The sequence below is a fragment of the Gadus chalcogrammus genome, chromosome 9 (assembly GCF_026213295.1).
Source record: "Gadus chalcogrammus isolate NIFS_2021 chromosome 9, NIFS_Gcha_1.0, whole genome shotgun sequence".
Taxonomy (NCBI): domain Eukaryota; kingdom Metazoa; phylum Chordata; class Actinopteri; order Gadiformes; family Gadidae; genus Gadus; species Gadus chalcogrammus.
In genome coordinates, this window is record NC_079420.1 from 2,073,311 (window position 1) to 2,092,359 (window position 19,049).

General features: G+C 46.4%; 1 protein-coding gene across 2 annotated transcripts in view; it reads right to left on the reverse strand.

Annotated features, from left to right (window-relative positions):
* Window positions 1-18,068, reverse strand: part of mob2a (MOB kinase activator 2a) — a 50,606-nt gene extending 32,538 nt beyond the window's left edge. The window contains exon 1 of one of the 2 annotated variants that reach the window (XM_056597886.1): window positions 17,426-18,068. In XM_056597886.1, the coding sequence (XP_056453861.1) occupies window positions 17,426-17,442 (17 nt within the window). In that variant the 5' untranslated portion in view covers window positions 17,443-18,068. Of the gene's footprint in view, window positions 1-538; window positions 1,842-17,425 lie in introns of those variants that run through there. The other variant, XM_056597885.1, reaches the window with a different exon arrangement.
* Between the last annotated feature and the right edge of the window lie 981 nt (window positions 18,069-19,049).

Below are 19,049 nucleotides of genomic sequence, written 5' to 3' on the forward strand. Positions count from 1 at the left end.
TGTCAACAGGCACACTGCCATGCAACACAACGCTACATCAACCATGAGGCGATGCGAGACACACACACACACACACACACACAGACACACACACACACACACACACACACACACAGAGGAAAAAGTTGCTAGGTGATGGCCATGGGGAGGGGTATTTCTAGGAGGCATCCTGGGAGGGGGGTGTAATGTCATCATGACTTTCTTGCTCTCAACGGAAGGAAAACAAAGGAGAGAGACCCGAGCTAGAAAGACTGGTTTCTCCCGATTTGCACTAAACCAACTTCCCGTAGTCCCCCCCCATTACAAGAGCATTGGCAATGTTAATGATAGGCGAAACAGCTTAATCGGTATCCATGTAAAAAGATCTGCACGTTACACAAATCACGCGGATTCATCCATTGTCTAAGCCTCAGAATGGAACACTTCCAACACACACACACACACACACACACACGCTTTCAGCTCTACTCCTCCCGCTCTCCCCCCGATATGGAAAAGATAAAGTTATTGGCGTGCCTGTAAAAAATATCCATCTTACCTATTTAACGTATAGGAGCCATTCCTTTTAAACCTCATCTTGGACGCCAGGAATCGGATAAAGAAATCCAGAATTGACAGTATTCTGATTGTCTTTACGCCTCGAAAACTACCGTTTTTCCGAACGGCCGCAGACCAGAAACAAACGTGGACGTGGGAGTCGAATTGCAGACCACAGATTCGTTGCTGCTTTCTTTCTGTAGCTTCTTCCCAGACCTCCGCCCCTCTCCAGCTCCCCCGGTTTCCGCGGGGCAGGGTTTTGAAGTGAGGGGGACAAGTTCTGAGTTGTGCTTTTGATGCCGAACAAACGTTTCGACTGAAACAAAAAGACACGTTTGTCCATTCAGCGACAGCCGCCTCTACTTCCCGCGTGTTTCCAGAGAGACTCGATTATGGCTAACACCTTCTTTGTGTCTAATACCCATTGACGCAAAACACACTGAGACATACCGGGGGGAAAAACCATTTAGTATTTGTTAAGCGACAGAAAATTTAAATGAATCCTACATCAGTATATTTCACCGTTTTTTTTTAACTGTCGTTCATTTTAGAAAGGAATGGACGAAAAATACATCGCAATCTACAAAACAATCAAGACTCACGTGAGCCCGGTCTTATCCCATTAACAGCGAGGCGAGGGAAAACAGGCTCTCGTGTTTCACGCCGGTGTTCTACGTACAGCGGCTATATATTTATCTCCATATGCTCAACGGAAAGCACTAAACAGTCTCAGCAGCTCCGACACTTGTCAACGGCCGAAGGGTGAGAGAGATTTGAAGCTAAGAATAGGACCGAGGATCCATTAATGCAATTTAAATCCTGTTTAGCGTTTCCAAGCCATGCCAGGTAGTGCTCTGGTGTTTCTGCAGGCTTCGGACAGCAGCCCTTCAGACTGTTTTCTGATGGAATGCACTGATGGCATGATTAGCGAACATTTAGACTTCCATCATGTTACTAATGGCTTTGCGTCCACAAGTTCCCCCTCCACCAGGAAGACAAAGGAATGTAAAAAATGAAAAAGAAAGAAGCTTGCGATTGTGAGAAATTATTATAAGAGCACCAAACCAAATTCCTTTAGTGTAATTGTGGACCTGTATGATATGGGAGTGCACTTTACCCCTCCGCATCTAATGCTGAGACTAATTGAAATTATTTAGGGGTATAGGATATATCATTCACTTAAAGGGGTACCTCTAAATGTGATTATTTTGCCCCTGGGGTAGACAATGATCTATGTGCTCGTGGTGTGTGTAGGCGTCAGGTTATGGATCTGTCGTTGGCTGTGTAGTTCTGGTCACGGTGAAACAAAGAGAAGCCTGGCTCACTGCAGCCTTATGGTCAAATCAGTGCACGCGTCGCAGTGCTGCATGTCGCATGGCTGGGGCTCCAACACACACACACACACACACACACACACACACACACACACACACACACACACACACACACACACACACACACACACACACAGTGTCCACAGCCCACTGGCTCCAAGGCAGCTCATCAGCATTAGTAGCCCATAGCCCAGGAAGTGCTGATCAATCAGCTTGATCGAATGCTGCAGTCACTCCCACACTGCGGTTACGTAACACTTTTCAGTCAGGAGAAGAGGGGAGGAAAGGGGGAGACGGGGAGGGGAGGAGGACAGAGAGGAGAAGGAATGAGGTGGAGACGGCGAGGGAGGACCGTGGCTGTGAAGGGGGAACATGGAATTCAAATGAGGGGCCAGAGAGGAGGAGGAGGGTGAGTGGATTGATACTGGGGAGTGTTGGGTAGGAGGCAAGGAGAATATGGAAGGATAAAGAAGAGGACTGCACCATTTTCCCCCCACAGATGCTCTCCGCAGGCCTGCCGTCTGCCTTGCTCCATCTCGGGTGCGAGTTGAATAACGCGAGTGTGTGCGCAGTGCACGCAGGCAATCCCCCGGCCCAGAGCAGCCAATACATGCATCATCTGATGCATAAAAAGTAATTTACTTTTTCATCCATCACAAGGCTCCGCTCCTCCCCAGTGGTGTGTGTGTGTGTGTGTGTGGGGGGGGGGGGTCATATTACCACCCTTCATCACTGCCCTCATCATCCCAGCAACATGCCACATGGCCGTGGTCCAAGTTAGCCGGGAAAGACAACGGTAGCAAGAAAGTAAAAAAAACAACTGGATGAATAAATAAAACACTAATGCATTGCTATGACAACAGTTGTGGAAATCCCACGCAAAACAAATGAATACTGTGCTGTGAGTTATTCCTCGTCTCCCTCCCCCTGGTGACACCCCTTGGGCTGTGGGCCTGATTGAGGGAGAGAGAGAGGGAGAAGAGCCTCCAGAGGAACAGGCAGCCTTGGCTGCTGTGCATTGAGGACTGGCCCCCTGGCCCCCTCCTCTGCATAGGGTTTCCAGGAATACACTGCACAGAGCCATGCTTGGCCCGCAACCCATTAGCAACCAGAACACACACACACACACACACACACACACACACACACACACACACACACACACACACACACACACACACACACACACACACACACACACACACACACACACACACACACACACACCCGTGTCAAGGGAAGCGGTACATCAGTGGTTGTTTGGGAGAAGGAACTTGTGGCTCTAGGATATAATGCTTTGTTATGAGCCAGCCATGTTTGACGGCGGAGAGGTGATTCGGAGAGAGAACACGCGCACACGCGCACACACACACACACACACACAGCTGAAGTAGTTTATGAGATCTGATGAGTGTCTGGGTGTGTGAAAGAGTCTACTGTAAGCCAGAAGGACGCAAGGAGTCTGTTTGTCTGTGACTTACACTCTGGTCCATACGGAGACAATAGCACCATAACTAGTCTTTAACTGCTGCCTCTCAGGCCAGTATATCTTACTGTCTGGATTTTTAGTCCGTTCATAATATTCTTATGCTTTCTGCCTTTCTGCCTGTCTATCTTTGTCGCTGTCCCTCAGCCTCCCTGAATGTAGGTAATCTCGCCTGGGTTGAAAAGTTGATCCTGCAAGGAAAGAGAAGCCTGCTGGATGATAACCAAAGCCTGGCTTCGATATTACGCTCCACCCTGGCTTCACATTACTGACCGCTTCACGGAACCGGTGACGGAATCAGCTGCAGATGCACTGCAGACAGATCCATGGCAAAGTGTTCCTGAGCTCTGGATCTGCACTGATACATCTACACATCCCACTGCCCTGAAGAAAGGGAGTAGAGAGGAAATGAGATGGAACTAAACCTATCGGAGGGATCGGATCGCCAGCCATCCCGTTAGGACAAACATCAGGAGGGAAGGGCCCAGTTAGCCTGATGGGCCTGAGTGGATATTAGGCTTTAACAGTCGATGTTGAGAAAGCAGAGTATTGAGCTGTAGGCCGAGGTGCCTGTTTGCTCCAAACGGGGAAGGGTATGTTGTGTACTTCTAGGGTGCGGTGGCGCCACCTGCTGTCGGACAAACAAACTGCATTGTTCTCAGGATCACCACTAGGGGGCGATACGGCGTGGTTTGTGAAGCATTTGAAAACAAGGGCGAACAAAGTGTGATTGGTTACCAAAGTAGCAAGGTGTGGCAGTTACGCACCTACGGACTGGGCTTTCAAAGGAAAAGAGGCAAGCATAGAGCATGACGATTAAATACTCACTAAGTAAGAAAGGAGGGAAACCTACACAAGGAGTAAGAGATGGACGATGAAGGTTTGATTAACACCCTAAACCTTCGGAATCTTAACCAGTACACCTGAAACTCGGCGGGACTGGTAACAGTGGACTGGTTGCAGACTGGTCTGCATCCAGTGGTGATGTGGTCAGGTGATGAATGGACTGGTTTGATCCCATTTTGATGGGAGGGCCTGCCAGCCTCAGTAACACAATACAGAGATCTGATTTCATGCAAAAATTTTGAGTAAGCTTTTCTCGTGCTTATGCCACTCCCTCCATCTGTGCCCTTTTCATTTATTCTATTTAAAAAACAACCTTAAAATTGACACCCTCTCTTTTCTCTAAAGGCACCATCAAGCGCAAGCATACACAGAATGACATATGGTCAAATAACTACTCAACAAGAATAGAGGTCAGACTGAAATGTAAGTGACCCCCGTGTAAGGTTAATAAGCTCGGGCAGGTGTTAGAAACAAGGTGCAGGAGGACTTCATGGCCCTCACTGGAAGTGTGAGCAAAACGACTTCACAGCACGTACTGAAACTTTGTGCTGAAGGACTACCAGCCACGTGATGCAACATCTTTCAAAGTTAAACAGGAGGTGAGAGCGATAAAAAAGTAGGAAGGATGTGCTTTGATTGTTCAAGATCGCAATACCGGAAAAGTACAAGGACTGACTAAGTACTGTTGCTTGGTTATTCACACCCACGCAGATATCACAGGTGTCGGGTTTAGAGGAAGACATCTTACATTTGAATGTCGGCCTAAAAAAAGGCGTCTTTTTTAGTGGTTTTATTTTTAGGCATGTTTTGTTAAATACGATAAACCGTGCATTCATGCGGTGTACTCTTCAGACTGCTGCCGCAGCCGGGCGTGATTCAAAAGACGGCTTTGGCAGGCTGGTTGAACCGGAATGGTGGAGGACATCCTCTACGAGGAAGGGTGGGGAGGCCGGTGTTCTGACTGAACGAGTTTATCCAATAGAGGTAGGAAGCCTGTGGGATGGGAAGGAGGACACACAGAGTAGTACAAAAAACATCCCACTAAAATGTAACCTCTGAATTAAACAATAGACGGATGTCCTGGGTGACAGGGCGGCTGGTTCTAAATGTGTTAGTTGTGGTGTGTCTGACTAACGCACACAAACACACACAAACACACACACACCACCACAAAAACTTGTAAATGCTGTGGCAAAACATTCAAGGATTTCAGCCGCTGAGAAGCCATGCTATGCCTGGAGGATGGTGCCCGATTAAACACAGTAAATATGATAGATATGAATGTGTAATTTATAGAATACATGAGTATTATAGAACTATGGACAACAGGGGTTTGCATGAAGAACAGATCTTTGTCATTGAAAATTGTCCGCTTAAAAGTTAGTTGGTTGAACTGTCATGCCTGCCATTTCAGACTTGCTGACCCAATCCCAAAAAATCAATTATATTATAATAAATTATGTTGAAGAGGAAGTTGGGGTTAATGAACCTCATGCAAATAAAAAGAAAAGAAAAGCTATAAAACGGGACCCTAATGTGAGAAGCGGGGCAGAAAAAGAAAGAGAAGCACATTTTCACGTCAAGCCTTAACTTGTGAGAGCAGGAAATGAAGAGGCATGGCGTGGCCTCTGGAAGCCTCGGTGAGGAGGAGAGCTTCATTAAAATATGCCAGTGGGACATGAAGAGTGAGGTCACGCTACGGTGGCCTCCAGCAGCCCTGCTAAGAATAACCAACGCTCGTCTACGTCAGCCCCACCGCGCACGTGATGGCTGTGTGTCTGTGCGCGTGTGCTTTATATCGATATGTTGAACCTAGGGATGCAAATTATCGAGTAATTCATTAATCGATAGTTGTTTCATCTTATCGATCGATGATCGATTAATTGATAAGCGGCAATTCTTCTGAGAAGCTGAATTTCCTTCTGAATGTGACACATTTAGGTGGTAATTCAACGAAGTCGTTTAGTTGTTGTACTTTAAAATACATTTACATTTAGGGCATTTAGCAGACGCTTTTATCCAAAGCGACTTACAAGTACATTTGTCAAAAATACTTCCACAAATTGTGCATTTGGCGTCTTTGTCGTCATTAACCAACTTAAAGTGGCTCCATACTGCACTCCGTTTTGCCCTCTTCATCGTGTCACTTGCTGTGTTCGAAATCGTTCCCTATTCCCTATATAGTGTACATGATATAGTGCATTATATAGGGAATAAGGAACGAGAATTCGGACACTACGCTGAACATTTCTAAACGTCATTTGCGTCAGTAAATGCGCCGGGTATTTGTGTGACGCAGACAGATGCGCCCACATCAAGTAAACAAACCGGGCACTCACGACGAAAGCTGGAGGTTGTATTGATGTTGAATGTTACATTTCCTTGTTTAATTAATTTTGAATGTTAAATATTCTATGTTAAATCCCAAATAAATTGTTGACATTTCTAAACGAATGCCGGAGACTCCATCATTAAATGTATTATTTTTCGCGGTTATTCGGCTTCTTCTCCCCTGGAAAAATACAACCGCATTGCATTGTGGTATACGGCAGTAACATGTAGGGAACATCGTATGTACCCTATTTTAAGTCCACTATATAGTGCCCTATATAGTGGACCACTGAGAATTCGAACACCCTAGAAAATGGCGTGCACCCTATTTAGTGCACTACATCCATGATAGGGAACGATTTCGAACACGGCTAGTAGTGTCCCGCTTTTCGTTTGTCTTGTTCTGCTTCGCTTGTGTTCCCGCGTGTGCGTCAAGTACGTCTGGCGTCAAGCGCGCCCTCTGGTGGACGGTTGGGGAATTACGGGTTAAAAATGCGATTAATTGCAAGTAATTTATTTTAATCGAGTAATCTCTTATCGACAATTAATCGATAATCGATTAATTGTTTGCATCCCTAGTTGAACCATTCACTATTACCAAGTGGAAATGAGAACAGCAGAGCGTTGAGGGCTATCACTGTTAGTGGCAGCATATAACTCATGTTTTGAGTCCCATCCTATATATATATACTAGAGCAGCGATGGTCAGAGAGCACGCTATAACAAGATGTGATGTGTTTGCATGTGGGGAAGGAGCGAACGGGACCTCTCTCTCTCTCTCTCTCTCTCTCTCTCTCTCTCTCTCTCTCTCTCTCTCTCTCTCTCTCTCTCTCTCTCTCTCTCTCTCTCTCTCTCTCTCTCTCTCTCTCTCTCTCTCTCTCTCTCTCTCTCTCTCTCTCTCTCTCTCTCTCTCTCTCTCTCTCTCTCTCTCTCTCTCTCTCACACACATATCAAAATACCCCTGACCTACTGTTCTTCAATCGGGAGAAACGGATGTTGGGAGTGTCTCAAACACACACACACACACAATCTTGGGGCAGCTAACGGATGTCCACCATCGAAGGGGAGTTTGCTCACATATAGCCTGTGCACAGTCACACATAGATTTTCTATTTCCATCACCCAAATCCTGCCTTTGAAGGGTCAAGAGGCTACAGTAACCTAAATACAAGCATCCTGTCATCTCCGGCGACTTCCTACATAGGATTGATCTAGAAAATAATAAACTAGAACCGCTCAGATCCCAAACACAATAATCAGAGTCGTCTTTTAAGGTGTTTATTATTATTATGCGTGTTGGTTGGGGTGCCTTGTATTTAGAAACAAAATACGTGGGAAAATGTCATGCCGTCGTAACCGGAGAAAGTGATGAGTGTATAACAGACGGAGGAGAGCAGAAGCAGGCGAGCTCGGCCGGGGAGAGAGAGAGACGAGAGGCGAACAGAGATGAGGAGTTAAAGAGGAGCTCCCTGACCGGCCTTGTTTCAGCCCTCTCTGATTGGAACCCCACTCTGACAGCCAGGCTGACGTCCCCCAGCCGTCCCCCAGCGGGGACAGTGGGGACCCGTTAGTCGCTCCTGCTGTAGTCGCGTCTGGTTGGCTGAACGGAGCGACATTGATGTCACTATTGTAAGGTGATGTCCCTTTGAGCCAATCGTAGCCCACCATGTTGGCTCCTAACCTTCATCTGTTTTGGTGTCCCTTCATGTCATGAATCTCCGAGCAGAATAGAATTAGCGATGCGTCACTTCCTCTAATGGTCTATGTGGTACTGTCGTGTGTCGCGTGTGAGCGGAACTGTTTTGTACGTTAAGAATTGAATCTAAACTAAAAGGGTTTTTCAGATAGAGGCAGACGAGAGAAAAGGTGTAAAGCAGAGTGTACCCCATTGGGAACGTGTGATGGCATGGGGCATACTATAATCCCTTTAATGCCATTTTTCGGTCCCTAACAATGAGGGTTTTGTAGGTTGAACATAACAGTCCCGGGCCTTGATACACTTGTCATCTCAATGACATTTATGTAACCGGACACCAAGGATCAGAACACAGACCTGGCATGGAGACTAGACACCTGAATGTGTACTCTGTAGCCAGATATGGGCCAGGATGACTCGTTCCAGCTAAAGATTATACATCCTGGTGCAATGGATTGGTTTCAAGAGCGAAGTGTACCATTATGTTTGGTTCAATTTGTTGCCAGTAACATCAGGTCGTGCGATGTTGGGTAAGTATAGCGTAGGTAAGCAGGGTTCCCTTAGTTTCATGATCGACATTTATACATTTATACAACGTTGTGCCGCTCTAATATCAAATGATAAGAGTGAACTGACGGTTGTGCAGGAGGAGGACAGGAGGTTAATGTTAAATGTCTGGATGAGGTACGGGCGTGAACTAAGGTTAAAACAACGTCCCTAAAGAGGAACGGGAGGAGATACAGACGGCAAAAACAGAGAAAGCAAGAAAGGGAAGCGACTCGCGAGTGTGAGAACTGGATGTGAAAGAGAAGCCCCGTTAAACGGTGAGCACCGTCAGGACAGGGCAGGGGTCATCATCACTAGAGGCTAAGTCATCCCATTTCTCTCCGTCCGCTATCTCAGCTAGCCTGTTAGCCTCATTTAACCGAGCTACAGCCTCAGATAAATCAGCCTCACACTCCCCCCTCCTGTAATCTGCAGCGGGCCGCATCGCGAGGCGAGCCCTGGGTGATAAACGGCCGCCCGGCCGATCGGAAGGGGCTCTCAGAGATGGGCTTTAACACCGGGACGGTATGGTCCCGGCTTCTGCTCTCTTTAGACGCCACGGTCTAGCTACTGAGAGCCCCACCCCGATCCACTCCATCTCCATCATAAACACCCTCTCTGCCACCAACAGCACCTCCACCACAACACAGCAATCATCCACCAATACCACTACTACAAAAATAAGGCCATCCCAAAGTAATCATGAAAAATTTGTATTTCCTCAAATATGAAGAAATGTGTTTTAATTTCGGCCCTGGGCTGGTTTCTACATAAATTGGTGGTACTACGAGAACAGCCCGATTCGGCCTGACCAAACTCCATCTGCCGCTGCCTCTCTTCCTCCTCTAGACCAAACAGGAAGTGTGTCATACTGCAGACTGGTTGGAGGAGACGCATGAACAATATGGGGGCGGGGTTGCAGAGTGCCAGGGCCTAATTATGCAGGCCCAGCTCAGTTTCTGTCCAGTCTTACAGCAAGTCTAATCTGACCCCGTTTCCTGCCTCTGTATATCCTGCTGTATCTGTTCTGTAAACGTGGACACATGCCTTCCTCCGTCCTGTCTGGACACTTCATGTACAACACCACGAAATCCTTTAAGATACAACACTGCATTAGGTAGTTCTTACTCCCACAGTTCCGCTCCTGTCGATTCCTGGCGCTTCTATCGACCATCAGCAATGACACAGGCACTGAATCAAGTCTGTTTAGCAAGGCACTGCAAGACATCCCACTGATCTTGCAAACATATTACACGCCTATTAGGGATCGCACAAGTTAGTACAGGAAGAACCTGCCCACTGGGGTAGACGAGATAAAGGACAGAGGATCAGAACAAAGCAGAGGAAGGGAGTGGATAGAAGTTAGAAATCAGGTTTTGCTCTATTCAGACTGCCTCAGGTGCTGGACACAGTGTGTGTGTGTGTGTGTGTGTGTGTGTGTGTGTGTGTGTGTGTGTGTGTGTGTGTGTGTGTGTGTGTGTGTGTGTGTGTGTGTGTGTGTGTGTGTGTGTGTGTGTGTGTGTGTGTGTGTGTGTGTGTGTGTGTGTGTGTGTGTGTGTGTGTGTGTGTGTGTGTGTGTGGCCTAGCCTTGCCTGATCGTGCAATGCTTCGCTCTGTAATCCAATTACAGCTCAGCCCAGTCTCCAGCCAAGGGCTCTGGCCAAGGGCACAGCTTAGCTAGCTGTGCTAGCAGTAACGCTATCTGTGCTAATTCTAGCCATTCACCACATCTCTGCATAGTATCCTCAGGCACCGATTGGTCTTTATATGGTGCGAAAAGTAGGTTAAAAAATGAATAACCAAAAGATGCCATCTCTTTAATGAACCGCGTTGGAACAGAAGTTTCACAGTTGTAATCGGACAAAATTAAAACAAGTAAATGAATTAGAGGTGAAAAAACATTGCTAGGAAGATGTTAAAGGAATGGTCACCATACGTTTCAATCTGTATGGGACATAAAACAATGATTAGAACATAACAAAAACTGGTACAAGGCTCTTCTGGGGATGGTGGTATCCTGATATGGTGCCCTGATATGTGGCCAATGTGAATAGACCTAATCAATTAGGCCTGTTCCAAATACAATGTTTTTCCTTATTCTGGCCTCCTTGCAGTCCCAAATTCTCAATTAAAACTCAAGCATGTAGTTGGACTACATGCTTCTCGGTAGCTGGTGTAATGCGACTTAAAACGATTGGTTTCACTGATACATGTAGTAGTTTAGCTCATGACCTCAAACTTAACGTTCAGCTAGCCAGCAGGTCAACACATGTTGAAGATACAACACTGATTCTGATTGGCTGGTGCCTCACATCATCCTGAAACCAGGGGCGCAAAGGCATGTTGACTCAACCTTGACTTAACTAGACAGAACTTGTTACTTTACAGTGGGAGATTTACCACATCCGTTAACTCAAAACAGGCAAACTGCTTGATTCAGATACACAGTAGTGCATGGGTTGACATTCAAGTTTGTTTTTCTTTTTACCGTATATACCCAGTCCGCAGCTGTTGTGTAGCGGGGTCTTCATGCATACACATGTCATCATGAGCCGCAAAATCAGTCACCTCTCTGTCACCTCTACATGTTCCTCTGGTCCACAACACGCAATCTCCTGCTCGCACGATGCTCCCCCCCTGAACATCCACCCACTGTCTGTGCTTCTCCTTCTGCAGAACACACCGTTCCAGAGGATGCTGGTCCATGGGGCTTAGACACACCTGTACCCCTGCGATTTGTGCCATCGTTGGCTGGAGCCTTGGGATGTATGTGTGTGGGCACACATGTATGCGTGCGTGTGGCGGATCCGATTCATTGACCGTGGGGCTACTGCAGGGTGCTTGTGTGGGGGAGCGAAGCCTAAACGGGGGTTTAGGCCGTTGCAATGATTTTAGCCGAGCTAGCATGAGTCTAACCCCCCCCCCATTGGAATATGATAGGCTTTGACAGCACAGCGGCTGGGCTACAGTGTGGAGCTGCTACTGAGCTTCTCAAACTGACCGGGTGGAATCGCACAGTGCGTGTTGAATCACTGCTCCTGATTTACACACATTTGAATAAAGCAATGAGCGAGAGGGAGAGGGAGAGGGAGAGGGAGAGAGCGAGAGCGAGAGCGAGAGCGAGAGCGAGAGAGATAATGTTAAGTCAGTCATATGACTTCTCTGGCCGTCTGGCAGTCCTTCTCTCGCTCTCCCACTCCCCGTCTCTGTGGGCAGTGCCAGATCTGGCCCTTACAAAAGAGTAAACACATTCCCAGCATGGGACCGCTCGTTGTCTGCCAAGCAAAACACGCAGAACACCGAAACATGCAAGGAAACGACTGACACAGATAAAGCAGCCAGATAAAAAGGATCAAAATAGAAGTACTTGTTAAATTTAGATAACTTGCACCACTGTGAAATGTTTTTTTCTGAAGCAGCCCTTTATCTGCTGTCTGCTGCTTTGAGTCGGACTGTCAGAACATAGACCCCAGGGCCAAGACAATCTTGGAACATGCTTCCAGTCTGAAAACCTGTGGACCTGCATTCAGTTGCACCCGTCAGTATACTTGCACGTCACCCCACATGGGGTACGATTGCACACTGACGCCAGCTTCCTGGCTGCGGTACTAAATTATATATTTCATTCTGCAAAACTCCACCTGAGTGTTTCTTCTAAAGAGCAGAGAGCTCGGGGCTGACCTCAGAAACAGACCTCACCAACACAGTGTCTGGTGACCAAGGATCGGGGTTGACTAGAACATTCCTCCTTGCTTTGCTGTCGGAGGGAGGATGGGAGAAAACCTCCAAGATGACGACAGACACAAACATCCATGCGTCTGTTGCTACCAGGGCACGGCCAGGGCGTGTAGACGAGAGGCTGGCAGAGCCTCAGCAGGCGATACGTAGTCAACACAGAGTCACGCTGGCCTGTGTGATACCAGGGCATCACGCTGGGTTCTTTGTTACGTGACAGGGTCTGCTGCTGCCAGATAATACACCAAAGCCGGGCTCCTCTCGAAATAAAGTCCCAGCCCGAAAGAGAAGCGACGCTGTTCTGCAGCCGAGCCAGCCATCTAAGGAGGGAACATCTTTGTAGTTGTTCCGCCTTGCTTTCTCAACATTTGTTTTGGTTTCCGTCTGCTCTGCCTTTGACAACACTGTCAGTATGATGCCGGCTTCATGGAGGGAAATAGCACCGCTTGGATAGATGCACTCGCTATCCCTTACTCTGACGCAGCAGATTTGTCCCTTTATAAACCCAATTGCCCTTATCGCAGAGCTGAGCTGTACTGGGAAACGCAATTTTTCGAGGATTCATTGCACAGCTCTACTTCTACCTACGACTGGGCGACTTTGGGATGGATGTTAGATAACCCCCTGCTGTTTACCGTTGGCCCAAAGGGGAGGCAAGCTGGACTCTGCCCTCTGCCCAGCCGAGCCACACAGCCCAGACATCAGCCAAGCACACAGATGCCCCTCCTAAACTGTTTGGAGTGAGCAAGATAGAGCGGCTGAGACAGACAAAGAGACAAAGATTTATGTTTGGTTAATTTATGTAAAGAAGATTAAGATTAACATTAGTGATAGATAGGTAGGTCCATGGCAAACTGGTCCTTTCAGCAGCAAAGGGAAAACTAGGCTCATCATGACTAGCCAGCTAACCTAAAAATGTGCAATATAGTTTCATTACCAAGTTGCATTTTGCAATAATGTTCCACCAAATTGCAGCTATATTAGCCCTAAACTGCTTTTATTAAACCTATAACCATTAACAATCTTCAACACCATCTGATAGGTTTTAATGTTTCTGCAGCCATTCTGTATCCAACACGGTCCACAGAGACTCTAACCAGATACACATACACATCAGCATCTCTGCTGGATAAAACCTATTATAAACCGGTACATCAAGTCTGATCAGTTGGAGCATCTTGCATTTGTGGAGTACATGGATTCCATCCTCCTCTCACAAAATAGGTTCATGTTGTCCAAACAAACTGGGACCTCTAGCTTGAGGAACTGCAGCCTAGTAAACCCCTTCGCCTGGCCTTCGTTTGGCCTGTAGTTGTAAATAACAAAAGTAATGGCAAACATAACATATTTATGTTTTTCTTATAGTTTGATTTGTTAACAAGGCCTTCTCGTTAACAACCTTCATGTAAACTCTTGCTTCAGAGTCAGACTAATGCCAATAACCCAGAAACCAGGGGCCAGCCAAACACAAATAATAAAGTCAAGCTAGATGTGGGAGATACTGCATTCTAGAACTTGCACTTCTTGGAGCCATCGGCTGCAACAGAGAGGAGGAGCCAGAGAGGTTCACCTGAGCTGACATCGCGTGTGCATGTTTGTGTGCAGTGCCGTGGCAGAGATGTAAATACGGTTGAATCAGGACGTGGCTGTTTAGAGACTCCCCGCCCCACCATATCTTTCGGAAATACATATTGAGTCATAGACCACGAACAGAGGCACAAACAGAAGCACACTGAACTCAGCCTTATTCATGGCTGTTCGAGTGGCTGAGGTCACAAAATATAAAATGAATTTACATAAACAATATGGTAGAGCTCTCAAAAATCCACATGCATCCAATTCAGGCACTGGACAAATTGTGTGACCATTTACCGTGTCTCATCATCTTCAGTAAAGAAACCATTTATCTAGTCACAGGCATGAATGAGATTTGAAGCTAGTGTGGAGCAGAGAGCAAGCTACTGGTGCTGGCATTATAAAAATATACTGCAAGTGTGTTGGGGAGACCGTAACTCCTCTCCATAACCAATCATCGTGTGCTTGAGGTCCTTTCTCCAGCTGTTGAAGTCAAAGAGGACGGGGCACCCGGCAGCCTGAACACCATCCATCCTCATGGCCATCGCGGCTGGGTTCATCAGGCTTAGCCCCCAGTGGAGCCGGGAAGCCTGAAGCTCCCTGCACTTAGTTGTCCCTCCTTCCGTTCGTTTGGCTCCCTCTCTCGCCCTCCCCCTTGCTCTCCTCCACTCTCTTCTCTTCTGCATTGCTGATCCATCGCTCAAAAGTGCAAGGATTAAACATCTGTCAAGCCAGCCCGTTTCTATCCAGCAGGAAAAGACAGATTGAGGCACCACGCATCACATTGTCCTAACTATGCCCCCCCCCCCCCCCCTGCCCCCCCCCTCTCAACTGTGATGTAACATCCTGTCTGACTCTGGACAGATGAGGTCAGATGGATGCATCATGCTGGTCGAAGGAAAAAATAAAGACCACTAAACGGACATCCTCCATCTTCCTCAGAACAGACACAGACACAGACACTATGCAAAGTATTCAACATCATGACTTCCAGGCAGCACTACCTTGAAGTGAACTGAAACAAGTTTCATGTGACTGGCCTTCATCTCTCTTCCCCATCAGAATGAAAGACACGGCCCATTCATTGCTTTAGTTGGGCTCACCAGTCTCTCATTAAACCTCATTTCTCTCTTTTTCATCCCTTCTCCTTCTTTCTGGTAATCTCCCCAATCCAATATTATCCCCACACATACACCAAAATTACGCAAACCAGCTGACTTTGCATACACACACACGCCGTTTGTTCAATCATATCTATCTTAGTCATGGGCCGAGCAGGTCAAGCTGATATTTTGGTCACTAAACCTAGGAATAGTTACCCTTTGCATTCCAACGTCATGAATATGCCGTACACATCAATTACTAACAGATGTATTACTTAAATACAGTATTAGTTTATTATAATGTAATGATAACTGTATTTTTTTCAAATGCCATGAGACGCAGTAGTATTGGGACACAGAATTGTTAATCTCAAGCTTATCTATAGTTTGGTACTTTCCTTGTATGTACAGTATGTAAATTCGATCTTACAGCATATGCCTAAAAATAACCTCTGACACCTTTCTTCAAGAGCGAGAACCTATTCGCAGTACTCGTGACATTTGCTAACCCCCATGGAGTGAGTCAGACTGGTAAACTGGCAAGAAAGACACACATTGGTAGGACTGTCTGGCACTGACATTTCTCTTTGACCTCAGTGTGTCTCCAAATGAGATGGTAGTCAGATATGATTGTGTGCTTGGAGACTTCCTTTGAATGCATGACTGTGTGTCTGTAGGGCTGTGTATCTGTGCGTTTATATTTAAGACATAGAAATACAGAGACGTTAGACCGCAGCATTTGATGCACGCCACATTCAATTGCTTTCAGTTCCTCTATCCATGAAGTGTGACACTGAGCAAAACAGTTTAGATTGGCAAGCAACAACTGTTGGGTAAAAAAGAAAAAAGCAAGCAACAAAGAAAGAGGAATGTCACAAGAAAAATGCAGATTGAATAATAATAATCAGCATACTAATAATAATTAGGGAACAAGTTAGGGCTGCTGCTGCCACACATTTCAGCCTGAGCCTTATAGTAGCTGTCTGGTAATCATGCCCCTAGCCAAAATATCAGCTGTGCATGTGCAACCCCCTCCCCCCCACCCCCCATCAAAAGACCTACACCCTGCTTCTGTCAGACAGCAAGATAAACAGTCAGTCAAGTGAAGGGCCTGTCAACAACACACCTTACAGGAAGACCAACAGAAAACGTGAAACGGAAGAGTGCACTGTTAATATGTATAAGATGCAAATAAAACCAGTGTTGTGTTTACTAAAGAATAACTACTGATGTTTGGAAGGGGATAACAAGTAGGCCTTCATGGGTTCTCTTGCTGTGACCATTTGTTTGTGTCAAGTGCATTTGGTTTATCAGTCTTTATCTGGTAGCAGATAAAATGTACTAGCAAATAGAAAAACACTCAATAACAAGGGAATTGATGGCAGCAAGTTTCAATGACTTTGAGTTTCATGTAAATCAACTTGCATCATATAGCATTTAATCAAAAACAAATGTAGGAATTGATATTGCAAGTGAACCTCCTCTCAAGTTTTGCAATCCACAAACATTTGCCTTTTAAATAAGACACCTAATACTATATGCTTCTTGGGTTCTCTGTTAGTGACTTCTATGACGTTGGATATAACTTGACTATTTTCAATTATACCCCTGTGTCATGAGCTCCTTAGGGGTCTTGGTTGTCTGCATAGGGCTTGTGTAACAAGCAGGATTAGCATGACTGCTATGGCCGGAGTGCACGCAGTGAAATCGACAAGCAAAGGTGCGTCTCGTAAAAAGGAAACAAGCAATGGATAGCGCCGTTAGCATGATTGACTGGTGGCTAACGTTAGCTGTCTGCTGCATAAATCATTACTACAAGCTTCACATTATTGGTCAGCTAAATAACCTTGGCATATATATTTTCCGACTTATATCTCTTATAACCTTAAATGACATTATTGGCAGGCTGGTAGGACGCCAAATAGATGCCCAAGATATCAGCTGGTGGTGGTCGGTTAATATCAGGTTGCGTTTACCAGAGTAAAACGAGACCGCTGCCAGTTATGCTAGCTCAGTTCAGTGAGGCTAGGCTAAAGCTAGGCAACAGGCTACCCATCACACATACTTTGACACATTTATTTTGCAACATACGACAACACAGCACATTTCGCCTGCGTTCAATTGCTTTTATAGACGGTGTCAAAACAGACGTTTCGCAACCTGCACCAAACCGACTGCGCGGCTGAGCTGTCAGGAGAGCTGTCGTAAGCTAGCTAGCCGAGATAGCTGTACTCACCCCATTAACCAATCCATGGTGGTGATAGCAAGCCTAGTGCAACGTTTCTTGGCAGGGGATTAAATCTTCAAGAGCTGGACCCCTACTTTATCCAGCCACTGCCCAGGCACTAGTCCTGGCTGGACCCAGATCCTGTCGCTACCGGCCCGGTCTCTCCCGCCGCTTGCCAGGAGTCGGCGGTCAAATCAAATGTGGAAACTTGTTGTGATGTCCTTGTTTTGATTCCAGTCCAGCGTTGGGGTAGTAGGGTGGCAGCCACACAGTCTGTTGTTAATGTTTGTGCCTTTCGCCTGAGAAGAGCATCGGACGACTTGGCAAATGGAATATGTGCTCAGGAGTAAAGCGCAAGTCAACGGTCTTGGTAACGGTCCACTTTCTGGTCAGCGTGGTACCCGTGTGTGTGAGTGTGAGCGTGTGTGTGTGTGTGTGTGTGTGTGAGAGAGTGTGTGTGTATGTATGTATGTGTGTGTGTGTGTGATGTGCGGTGTCTCTCCGTCGGTGTGTCGGGTGTCCTGCCTCGTCCCACAGTAGCGACGAATGAGTTGAGCCCTGGGATGCGGCTGAACAAGCCCCGGTACCCTCTGTCATGTATCCTTGTATGGCTACTAGCGTGTTAGCTGCTAAGCCACCACAGCTACTGCTTTCTGAACAAGTCTAGAATGAAGTCCGGAAGTAAACACACGCACGCACGCCCGCACGCACGCACACGCGCGCACGCACTCACACACACGCACGCACGCACACACTACCAGACTCTATCACGCTCGTAAAACACACGACGCGCAGAAATGGGTGAATATTGATAAAATGGATACAGTCAACTTAGACCTTTTTTAAAGTGATGACGAAAACATACTATTACCGATCTACCATTTCGAGAAATGATTGCTAACAGAAACAGGCCTAATGTCATGTTTATCTGCAAATGAACATTGCTTTTGAATGCAGACGCACCTAGATTTGGAAAGATTGCTGCACATGCTGCTTATTTGCGGCTATTGTTTTAATTCAGAAAGATCTGTGTCGGCTTACTGTCAGCAAAATTGGACTTTGTGCTTGGAGTGTGCGTAGTTGCGTCGGTTACTGACTCGCTCATGTTTTCTTCCACACCCAATAAACTGGAGCTGGAAACGATGAATGGCCAGTAGGTGCATGTTAGTCAACTGAGATGATCTTTTATGAGGATGTTTTTCCTGAACCAGTAAAGTTCCAACTGTCTGTAGGCTACCTTTATCATTTCCTCGAGAATACAATTTAAAATATGCGACTTAGTATTTTCCGTGTGCGTCAAACGCGTCGGTTAATACTTGTGAATGGATTTGGAAACGTGAATCATCGGAGAGCAGAAATTGGAATAACCTTGGCCTGACCCCTATACCAACCTCTAAAACCCACATTTAGCTTATACCGATAGATATGTGTGTACCAATAAAATACAAAAGACAGAGACAGACAACTCCAGTTTGCTATGAAGTGATTAATATAGCCTTCTGGGCTATTGACAAATAGCCGTTGAGCTTCCTTTATCTGCTATCTATTCTCCTCTTCTTCCACCATATCCGCCTCTATTCTTTTTATGCTATCTATCCACCCCATACTCTGGTCCCTCGCGGTTCTATAAATA